This window comes from Canis lupus, chromosome 2 (genome assembly GCF_048164855.1).
Source record: "Canis lupus baileyi chromosome 2, mCanLup2.hap1, whole genome shotgun sequence".
NCBI lineage: Eukaryota > Metazoa > Chordata > Mammalia > Carnivora > Canidae > Canis > Canis lupus.
Window position 1 is genome coordinate 3528250 of NC_132839.1, and position 12553 is coordinate 3540802.

A 12553-nucleotide genomic window follows, 5' to 3' on the forward strand; every position below is an offset into this window, starting at 1 on the left:
TTATTATATGGTTTTTGTACTTTAAAGCAGAATTTTTAAAATATATTACCCGTACTAAGTACTTCACCTTAAATGTGTGCAATAAATTAAGACTGAATCAACATTCATCACTCTTTGTCTTGAAAAATAGTTGACTTTTAAAAAATCCATTAGTCCAAACAAGTCTCTACATTACTTAGTACTTTCTCTGTTTTTATCATGGGTAATTTAGAATAACATAATAGATAATAAATAACCTATAGGGTAAGAATGCATCTCTCTAATGTAGGATTATTATTATAAATACAATAATATGTATCCATCTGGCACATTTGTGAATATCCCAAAAAATAGTCAAATATCAGGCTTTTGAAATAATGGTAATGGCATAGCAGCAGTAAAAATAATATAAACACGCTACTATACCAAAGTACCACCCTCAGAGAAATTCGTGATTTTTATAAAAAGGATTCCCAAAATGGACTGTTTCTACCAGTAGAATGAAGAAGGTAGGTATGACATGACTTGTTATTTTTAATCCTGAGATTTATCATGAAAATGAATCACCATGAATTTGTGATCTGAACTAAGTTGAAAGTGTACTTATCATGAAAATGAATTAACCTGCCAGGTGACACACACATAGAGAGAGCCTCAGGAGTCCCTGGCGAGGTTCATCTTTACCAAAAAACAAGACTCAATTACTTAGCACTGAACTCTCCACTATGACAGCTATTAAGTAAATAGCGGGAATTGATTTAGTTAAATCAATTAAAATTAAAAGAAACTAAGAGTTCAGTTCACATTTCACGTGCTCAACAGCTCCATGTGGCCAGTACATACCGAACAGTGCAGAAAACAGAAACTGAGTATTTCTACCGCTGCAGGAAGTTGTTGGACAGAGACTGCAAGCTCTACTGGACAACGCCAGCTTAGAACCTTTCTGTTTTCTACCGACTTCTCTGCCTTCTCCCTGTCTGTACTTTTTCAGCCAACCACTCTACCTCCATCAGTTTTTGTTTCAGATTTTGTTCTTCTAAGCAGAAAATTAAACCTATAGAAATAGGTTTCAGGTAAATAAGAACTAAGGTGGAGCCTTTCAAGTTCTCCCACATATAGTCTTAGATTATGTACTTTGAGGCCCACATTTTGGCCACTGAGAGGTCCTTTTGGTCTGTGCTCATTTCTAACAATTTAGTCTGTCCAGTTCCTGACCTGCAGACACATACGACAATGTCACTGGATATTATCACGGTGTGCAAACAATACTGATAGTTAATTAGAAACATATAAAACACAAAATACAAGAGAAAGTCGAATCACATAAACTGCTTTTCCTTTCAGAACAAAAACCAGGTTTCTGATTATGCTTTGGAGACTTACCTCTGATTGCATTAAAATTTCACAATTACGTTAAACACATCCTAATACTGCATAAAGGCTGTATGTTATGCAAAACTCTACAAAAAGACAATGATGACATAAAAGAGGTAAATAATTAATGTAGCTATCTAAACGCAAATGTACCTTATATGGGATTCCAATATCCTATCCATTCGTTTGTAAAAGGGTCTGGATGTAAAGTAGCCACTCCAGTAATGATCATCTCGGTCAGCGTAAGTAAAAAAATCTCCACTTAGAACAGGGAACATTGATTGGCTATTCTTTCCACTGGTTACATCTTCTTTATCCAGTGCATCAAAATAATCCGATAAAGTCCCAAACTGTATCTAATTTAAAAAAAAGTTATACTTAAATTATTCATCATTACGTTAAAATTACTTCTAGCACTGAAAGAAGAAGTCAATAATAAATATTTAAGATGCACTTCCAGGTTAAGATGAAAATCTAGCTCAGATTTCACAAAACTCAAAAGCAGGGGAAAAATACACAGTATAACTCTTTTACTTGCATCAGGTCCCAAATTAAACTAAAATAAAACTTATACACCCAAGGGTTAGAAGAACTACTGAGATATACAAATTTGTGGATCTGAAAACTCCTTACAAATCTCCAGAATTTTGAACTGTGCAAGAGTCAGGGAAGAGAATAATTCAGAGAGGAGTAAAAGATGGGAGGAAGCAGCAAAAATAAAACATTTTATTTACATACCAGTTTTGTTAGCCATTAAGTACTTTCATATGTCATATGCACATACACTCCCCTTTTAAGGTGTCCCCTTCCCCCTGCTTTGAGCTCTCATAAGGAGACTTTAAGAACAGCAGGTCATTATAAAATTGGACTTTCTCTACCAGCAGGTAACATTGAATAGAAGGGAAACAAAGAGTGACAAGAATTGTAAGGTTGACTGCTCAAACGAAAAGGCCTTTTGACTAATGATTTAAATTACCAGAACATAAATCCATTTTTATGAGCCCAAGCTATTCTATAAATCAAAAGAAAAAAAAAAAAGGAAGTATTATACCAGACCATGTAAACAGATATTAAAGGCAGTGTTTTAGAAATAAACAGAGAGGGGATCCCTGGGTGGCGCAGCGGTTTGGCGCCTGCCTTTGGCCCAGGGCGCGATCCTGGAGACCCAGGATCGAATCCCACATCAGGCTCCCGGTGCATGGAGCCTGCTTCTCCCTCTGCCTGTGTCTCTGCCTCTCTCTCTCTGTGACTATCATAAATAAATAAAAAAAATTAAAAAAAATATTAAAAGAAAAAAAACAGAGAATGTAACAGGGGATGTATTCCTTTGAATGACAGTAAGATGCTAATTTTGTTGTTTTCTACACCCCCCCCCCCGACACACACACACAGATACTAAAAGGTATTTCGATTCAACACAGCGGAAAAATAATTAATAATCAAGAGTAGCTAAAAACATTGAGTAGCACTCTAGCAGGGTGGTTAAGAACAGCACACAACCTGGACCCAGATAGCATGAATTTCAATTCCATCTCTAGCATTTATTTAATATGTGGTTTTAAGTATATTATATATTGTCTGTGTCTGTGTTACAACTACTAGGGTTCTAAGGAAAATGCAGAGAAACACAAATAGTAAACAATGGTGTTAAGTTTTAGCTATCATTTTCTATTGCAAAAGCAAAATTTCAGCTGGAAACAATGATATTCCTGAGACAAATATAAGTTATCATAATATACCTGTGGCACAATAAATTCTTATTAGGGTAGAAAAGATGGTTATTTCTAAATCCTTATGTTTATATCACAGAAAAACAATATTCAACAATATTACCTAGTCTTATCTTGGGCAAGTTAATCTATCTCTGCCTCAGTTTCTTCATCTATAATGTGGATAATTATAGAAGCTACCAGGAAATGTTCAGAAAATTAAGTTCAGAAAATTAAGTTCAGAAAATTTAAGTAAAATTAAATAAAGTAAAGCACTTTAAAAAGTTAATAGCAGGGCTTCCTGGATGGCTTGGGTCAGTTAAGTCAGATGCTTAATTTTGGCTCAGGTCAAAATATTGGTGTTACAAGATTGAGCGCCACACTGAGCCCTGTGCTGGGCATGGAGCCTACTTCAGATTCCCTCTCCCGCTCCCTGTCCCCTCATCAAGTGTGTTCAATCTCTGTCTCTCTTAAAAAAAAAAAAAAAAAAAAAAGTTAATAGCAAATAGTAAGTACTCAAAAAATGAGTATTATTTATTACTAACACATTCTTTTTTTTTAAAGATTTTATTAGTTTGAGAGACAGAGAGACAGCATGAGCATGCAGAGGGGCAGACGGAGAGGGAGTAGCAGGCTCCCTGCTCACCAGAAGCAGGGAGCATGACCTGGGGCTCGCTCCCAGGACCCTGAGATGATGCATGACCTGAGTGGAAGGCAGCCAATTAACCGACTGCACCCCCCAGGCGCCCCACTCACTTAACACATTCTAAAAAGCAGAATGTAAGTGTGTGTGTATAACCATACAAGAGATGAGGGTCATAAATACAAAGAAATACAGCATTAATTTCAGACCCAATAGGTACAGGTAAGTTCAGGGAAGAATACTGATAAAAGTACCAAAATATCCAACAATCTAAATTTCTGATCCTCACGTTTTCATCTCTATAACAAAGGACTTCTATTAGATAACAAAATCCCTTTCAGATTTTAGGGAATTATGGCATGCTACAGAGTTAATATTAACAACAAAATATACTCTTTTAAAATATCTTGATTAAATTTTGGTGTTAGCCAACATAAATCTATTTCCCTCTCAGCAATTTCCCAGGGCAAAGTTTATGTAAGTGGTCTGGTAGGCCCCTTCTCATAAATTTAATTCAATCTCAAATGACTGGTATGTAATTCCGTATCTATGCTAGAGTAGTTCCCAAAGAAATTAAGAGTAAATTTTCCTACAGAGTCTCTTGGTAGCTCAAATAAAGTACATATTCGGGAGACCTAAACAAATAACCAAAAAAAAAGGTAAATTTTTTTTTACACTAACCTTAAACATAATCAAACTTCTCTATCAGAACATAGGAGGAAAAATTACATAAATTGTTAAATCACTGATGATCAATGGCAAGCTATCTCAGCTAGTAGTAAAATGTCAGTTTTTTAGCCATCTAAATTCAATTGTTTACTTTTGTTTTTCCTTTCATTAAAGAAAAAAATGATACATTGAGGCTTCCAGCTTGGGCAAAATAACTTCAAACATCCTATAGAGAACAGATGTTAACTAGATAAACCAGAGAAAAAAAGCTTTTGTTTAAAGGTATCTAAGGGCACTCAAAGCACCCAACAGTTGAGTCACAAAAATTCTGCAAAGAAAGAAAATACATTAGAGGTCACTGGGAACAAGGTTAGAAATGCAAAAGTCAACTGTATTTTTATACATGGAATATACCATGTTCATGGATGGCCTAATATTTAAAGAAGTTAATTGTACTCAAATTGATCCATAGGTTCAATGCAATCCCAAACAAAATTCCAACTTTTTTTTTTGTTTGGTAGAAATTTAAAAGTTGATCCCAACCCTTTTTAGAACTATAAAGAAAAATAACCAACTCAAATCTTGAGAAGGAAAACAAAATTAGAAGACTTATGCTATCAGACATTAAGATCTATTATAAAACTAGAGTAACTGGGGCAGCCCGGGTGGCTCAGCCGTTTAGCTCCACCTTCAGCCCAGGGCATGATCCCAGAGCCCTGGGATCGAGTCCCACGTCGGGCTCCCTGCAGGGAGCCTGCTTCTCCCTCTGCCTGTGTCTCTGCCTCTCTCTCTCTCTGTGTGTCTCTTGTGAATAAATACATAAAATCTTAAAATAAATAAAAATAAAACTAGAGTAATTAAGACAGTATGAGATTAGTCAAATAGACAATTGAAGAGTCTATACAAGATCCATAATATATATCCAAATATAGTTTCATAATTACTGACAAGATGCTGCTGCAGTAAAGTGGACAAACTGGTCTTTTCAATAAATGATGGTAGATATCCATATGGACAAAAATGTACCTTGATCCCTGTCTTCATACAATCCACAAAAAAATCAATTCTAAATAGGTTACAGACCTAAATATTGAAGGTAAAACAATAAAGCTTCTGGAGGACAGCTTCATAAGAAGTGTATTTTCATGACTGTGAACAAAAATTTCTTAAGCAGAACATGACAAACACTAACCATAAAGGAAAATACTATTATACTAAATTAAAATGAAAAATTTCTGTTTACCAGAAGACAGAACTAAGAAATTAAAAAACAGGCTTACATAGAGTGGAAGACAATATTTGCATAATTTTTCATCTGAAGAAAGACTCAAGCCAAAATATATAAAAGAACTGTAAATGGTACAAAAAGACAAAACAATTTAAGGAAAAGTCATCAAAAGATTTAAATAGGCACTTCACAAAAGAGGATAAATGGCAATAAAGTTCTGAAAAGAGGTTCAACTCATTAAATACTAGGAAAATATAAAATAAAACCATCACATCTATCATAAAAAATAAGAATGGAAAAAATCCTAACGATACAAAACTTGAATAACAAAGTACAGCAATATGAAATTGTTGCATAATGCAACTAGTGCATCTGTTTGGGATGCTGTTTGGTGGTACCTACTGAGGTTGAACATGTGCATACCCAATGACCACAAATTTCCATCCCATTTTATACATACAAACTCACATACATGTATATAAAAAATGCACAAAATATTCAGAATGGTTTTATCTGTAATACACAAAACCTGGAAACAACCCAAATGTCTATCAATAATACAATGGACAGACTGTAGCATGTCTATCAAATGAATACTGAGATAATATACAGTATTCAAAACGAATATACTGTGGGGCACCTGGGTGGCTCAGCTGGTTAAGCATCTGACTTGATTTTAGCTCAGGTCATGCTCTCGGGGTCTTGAGATGGAGCTTCATATTAGGCTCCACACTCAGCGCAGAGTCTGCTTGAGAGTCTCTCTTTCCTCTCCCTCCGCTCCTTCCCCCACCCTGCTCACACACACTCTCAAATAAGTAAATAAAATCTCAAAAAAAAAAAAAAATGCTGCCACATGCAATAATACAGATGAATCTCGCAATATAATGTGGAGCAAGAGAACACAAAATAGCACCTATTTAGACTCCCTTCTTACATTAAAAGAAACAACACTAATCATTAATTATAGAAGGGAAAATAAGGTTATTTTTGTAAGATTTGGCAATGATTTGAAGGACATCTAAGAGACTCTTTTTGGATGCCATAAATGTTCTGTCCTAAACTGGATGGTTGTTACATGGAGGTTTTTAAACTTAGAAAATCCTCTGTACACTTAGGATTTGTGCACATTTCCTACGTATATGATATTTCAATTTTTAAAATAACTCAGTGGGCAAAGGAGGAAATAAGTAAAATACTAAAATCAGGACTTTAATTCTTTAGAATCTGGTGGTAAATCCTTTTGTGGACCTCAAAAACATTCACTAGGAAGATATGTTCAGGGATAAAATACACAAATACATATGCCATCTCCTAAGCAAATGTTCATGTATGAGCTTCATCTTTGAAGAGATATTAGAGGTGATTTAAACATAGACCTGATGCACAGAGTAGGAATTCAGTTGCGAATATCTTGAATACATTTGGAATTTTATTTAAGTTTATGTATTTAATATTATTTACATTTACTTAACAAACTTGAATTCTCACTACACTATCATCAGCTTTCTAATTTCCTAAACAGCAACATCTCTTCCTTTCTATATTATTCCTAGAGATACTCTACCGTCTCACAGGTTGGTATGTGAATACAATAAACACATTGGATAATTTCTTCACACAGGAGTCTTGTTTGAATCCTGACTCATGAAACATCTGCTAAAAATGCCTGTACGTGATCAGAAAAATCTGAATCTATCTGGATATATGATAATATTGAATTATTGTTCATTTTTTGGATGTAATAAAGGCATTATGATTGTATTTTTAAACAGTCTTTATCACTTAGATACATACCAAAATGGTTCTAGATGAAACTACACGACTACTATTTCTTCTAAAATAATCCCTGGGAGAGGGTGAGAGAGGACAGTGAGGCACAGCTGAACTGAGAGTGACCTTCAGTTGATCAATGTGGTGGCTGAGCTATGGATACGGGGAGGCAGGGGTCTGGGAGGAGTATTTGAATTGTTCTCAAAAATTTAGGGTACCTTCATAATTTTCCAAAAGGGGGAAAAAAGGGAAAAACGACAGGCAAATGGTTGATTTTGGGAAGTCTTCTCAACTAAGAAAAATGCTAGTGTGTTCTCTGGACACAAGACATTCATTTGGAAAATGCATGACATGTTCATCTCCATCTGCCAGTCATACCCATTAAATCAGAAGGATGCAACCATCAGAAAGAAACAAACTTTCGATGCTGGCAGAAAAACAGGACATGACTGAAAAATGAAGATCACAGCTTAGTACGTGCATGTTTACAACTATGTAGAAGTAATGCCTCTTAGATGCTATAGGAATGGGAGGAAAGGGACAACTTCAGAAATGCAACTATAGTACTAGATAATTTTCCTCTTTAAGAACTACACTTACATAAGGACTAAACATTCTAGGAAATACTGGGATGTGGGACAAAGAAACTAAAGCTATTGTGTTTTAGCCTCATTTAATAATGAAGCTCAAATTCAACTACAGTATCATAATTAAATATTCTCAAATTAACTCTGGGAAACAAACAAGGGATAGTGGAAAGGGAGGTGGGCAGGGGGTTGGGGTGACTGGGTGAGGGGCACCGAGGGGGCACTGGACGGGATGAGCACTGGGTGTTATGCTATATGTTGGCAAATTGAACTCCAATAAAAAAATTATTTTTCTGCATCTAAAAAAAAAAATATTCTCAAATTACCTTAACATTATACTCAGGATGAGAATTCATATAATCAAAAAGCAGCTGATAATTCTTAAACTGATGATCCCATTCTGTGCGTTCACAGTAGCGAAAATCATCTCCTAGTGGGGCCAGGACAACTGTAGTACGGAAGAGCTTTGACTTCTTCCGGTATTGATCTAGAAGCATTTCAGCCCTACAAAAGAAAAAGGGAAAAATAAGAATAGTATTAAGAAAAGGACAATGGGGCAACTCATTAAAAAGTGAATTATGTTAAAAGAAATTATATATTTTACCTGTATTCTAGGTATGATTTATAAGGCAGATTTTTTTTTAAACTCTTACACTAATTTTCATAATCCACTTAAAATATACATAAATTCTGGGGCACCTGGGTGACACAGTTGGTTGAGCATCTTGAAAAGAGTTGGTTGAAACTCTTGGTTTCAGCTCGGTTGTAGTCTGAAGGTCATGAGATCAAACCCTGCATTGGGCCCCCCATTCAGCACAGAGTTGGCGTGGGACTCTCCCTCCCTCTCTCCCTCTGCCTTCCCTTCGGTGTGTGTTCTCTTGTGTGCACTTCTCTCACTCTCTCAACTGAATAAATAAATCTTTTAAAAAATATAAATTCTTACCAGAGAGAAAAACCCATAGTTTTCCAATGGATCACCCTTAAAGAAATAAAGTCACATACTAATATTGACATATAATTACTGGGAACAAAGGCCTCCTGAAGCCCTGTCACATACCTTGGATCCAGCTTGCCCATGTTTTAAAATAATTTAGACCAAGAAGACAATAAGGATTTCTTCATCTACATAAACTTTGAGGTTGGCTTTGACTTAAGATTCCTTTCTCTGATTTGATCTAAACTTGCCTGACTAAACATAAAAAAAATAGTTTGGATGAACCAATTATAGAATATGATTTCCTCTTCAAAAGGAAGAAAAACAGCTCACTTAACACCTGCCATCAATAAACAGGTGTCTGTCACAGTGTCCTTCTCAGTACTGATCAACAGATAAAGCCGTGGAGTTGTATTAGCTTTTGGGGTTTCCACCTCCCTTAGATCTACCCAATGACTCCAAAGGTCACCTAAATACTAGGTGTGCAGATGTGCTTTCATATTTCATATTCTAGTATTCTGTAGAAAACCTTTGGGGTTGAACTGCTGATGTCGAAGTGGGGCACCGTTTGAGGAAGTCTAGGAATGGCTTACAAAAAGGAAATTAAGCAGATGAACTCAGAGTAGTTCTCAATGTTTGTAATGCCACGCTTAAGAAACTAGTGATAAAAGACTAATATGCTTTTTACCCAGTATTCCAATTTTCATTTCAAGGGTTATCCAGAAGTTCGTTCCAATTTACAAAAAATTTATGCAAGAAACACAAAGAATATCAATAATGGAAAGAAGTATTTTATAGAATTTAAAAAATTTAAATTTATACTCTCATATGATCTTTTTATACTGATAGCTTCTGAAATTGCCTTGCAAATATTGAATTATTAGCCAAATTTAATAACTTGGTGAGTAAAATATAACCATAATATCCTTACATAACATTGTTTTCTGAAATTAGCATTCAGTAGAGAACTTAATTTTTACTAATCATTTACTAATGTTTCACACTTACCAAAAATAACTTTAGATTATTACTTATAATTCAAAACCACGTGTCTAATGAGATTAATCAGAAAAATAAATAAGAGAAAAATAAATGAGCAAAAAGCCAAACATATAAATCACAGATAAAAGATATGCTGTGACTGAGCATCCAATCAGATCCCCTGAGGCAACCAGCATAGAAAAGGATAATTACTACTAGATCTCCCATGTCTCGTGTGTATATGCATAAGACACATAAGAGGAAAAAAAAAAAATCACAAAACAAATGTGACCTTTCCATTCAGCATCTGTCCTAACTCCCAAGCTCCTGCGTAGACGGTTCAACACTGGGAAAGCCAAGGGACCAATCTACACTACCTAGTAAAGAGTAGATATTCATTAAATATATGATACACTAAAAACAAATGAACTGACCAATATCACATCTGAAAATGTGCAGCTGCACATGAGAAGCTGCTCTTCTCTTTACCAGGTTAGAAATGTCAACTTAACTAGAACCAAGAAAAAAAAAAAATTCCCTAGAACATCCTGTATCACCTGACATGTAAATCACCATCATACGTAAAATATATGGTATGAGAACAAAAACTCAACTTGATAAAGAATGGTATTTCCTTTTCTTTTCTTTTTTTTTTTTTTTTTTTTTTTGCTAAGTACAGGAACCTGCTGAACTACACAGTATCAATTTTATCACCTGTAAATTATAGTTAAATTTCATTTTCTCTAGGGTATTAAAAATCATGTGCCACGAGGCTGGAATGCCCGTGTTTGATCTCCACTCATCACAAAGTAAAAAGGAAGGTGATATCTGGATGTGAAGTAACGAGTAGAGTTAAGATTTCAAGACTTATAAGAAGTTTTTAAAAAATCTACATAAGTATTAAATAGACTCTTTCATCTCAATGCCCTCAGGTGCCTGGAAACCACTTGCAGAATCACTGGAACTGACAGCACAAGGTAGGTTCCTGGGGGGCAATCTTTGAAGTGTCAGGTGGGACATAGCAAAAGGATTACACAAAATAGCTTTTCTCCCAATAATGCACTTTAAACAGGTGATGTCAGCTACATCCAAGAAAGGAAAAGAGGAGCCTCAGTAGGTCTTTGGTGCCACTGAGGCATTTGGTTACCCTCAAAGAAATTCCCTATCCCCAAACCCCTGAGCTGCATCACAGCCTATGCCACATGACTCTACACTGTTTGCTAATAATATACTGGATTATTCTCCTCTGTCTAACCAACTTAACCCCAGGAAGCATGCTATTCACTGTTCCTCACTGATTTTTCATGGCTGTAGGAACCAAAAAAAATGAAATCACGTTGATCCCCAATCCTGGACAGTTTTTCAAAAAAAAAAAAAAACTTTAAAAGTCAGATTTTGCTAGAAGGGATCTATGGCCTCAAGAAGGCTGCCATGTTTAAAATACCTTTCTGTGTGCCACAGTGAGAGGCTCACAATGGATTATTTTATGGCCACAAGCACTGACTCAAGGTAGAAAGACCCAATCTCACCTTCTCCTTCCACACAGTTTTTAAAAAGCAATTTTTAAAAAATAAATAGACCTGATAGTGCACAGTGCAAAGATCTTACTTTATTTAAAAGGCTTTATCATTGTAGTTTGCAACCACCTGGGGTGACCATGCTGGCACCCTATTCTCATTCTGTTGGGCTGAAGATTTTTCCAAAGTTCCCTGGGTGATTTGGGCAGCCACAGTTGATAACTACTCATCTGCCTCACTCTTGCCTATTTTAACACTCCTGTGGAAGGTAGGATGTCCAGCTTCTTCTTAGCAAGCCACACCAGCATAGAGTTCCCAGAAACCATCAAACTTACAAATGGCAAAAAGACTGCACATAATTATTGGTATACAAGTAATGCACACAATTTGATGAGTTTAAAAAAAAATGCCTACACTTGTGTCACCATTATGTTATTGAAAAATTTTTAAGGATAACATGTACAAGAACCTAGACAGAGTAGGTTTTCGGAAACCAGAAATTCTAGGGTCTCAATAATAGAGTTAATGAACGTGGTTTGCAGAGTTTATGGCCGTCATCCTACTTTAATTGTTTATAGTTGCCCCTCTCACTCTCAAAACTCTCCTCATGTGGATAATAAATAACACGATCTAAAAAAATAAAATTAAAAGCCTGTATAATTTTTCTGCCAGAGGTGAGTGGTTTATATCACAACAAAATGTTTTATTTAAAGGCATTACACACCAATAATTTTTAAGTGAAGAAATTAAACTTTAAAAGCGCGCAAATTAGAAGTATAGGTAACTTGGTATATAATAAGACGCTTCTGTCGTGAATGTCATTTTCTTACTAAGAAAATGATTCATTCCTTTTTTAGGTAAATAAATATCCTTAAGTATAAACATTCCTAATTAAAATGGTCTGTAAGTCAAAAATATCAGAAAGATCGAAAGTGTGTATTCATCAGAGCTGGGCAGCATCCACAGTTACTGAAATTGTTATTAGAAGAACAGATAATTATACTCTTTATGTGTTCCATTTCAATAAATGTGTTTTTGCAGTTGGGTTGCTTTTCTTACCAACGTATACAATAGAGACCAGAAGTTTTATTATCAACGAAAGTATATGAGATCAATCAAACACAGCAGAAGGCTTTTATAATAAGGGCAAAGGAGAAGGTAA

General features: G+C 35.3%; 1 protein-coding gene across 1 annotated transcript in view; it reads right to left on the reverse strand.

Annotated features, from left to right (window-relative positions):
* Positions 1 to 12553, reverse strand: part of MAN2A1 (mannosidase alpha class 2A member 1) — a 162051-nt gene that overhangs the window by 77505 nt on the left and 71993 nt on the right. Inside the window, exons 8-9 of the mRNA XM_072788203.1 lie at positions 8286 to 8463; positions 1507 to 1709 (exon numbers count right to left, since the gene is read on the reverse strand). Of these exons, the coding sequence (XP_072644304.1) occupies positions 1507 to 1709; positions 8286 to 8463 (381 nt within the window). The remainder of the gene's footprint in view (positions 1 to 1506; positions 1710 to 8285; positions 8464 to 12553) is intronic.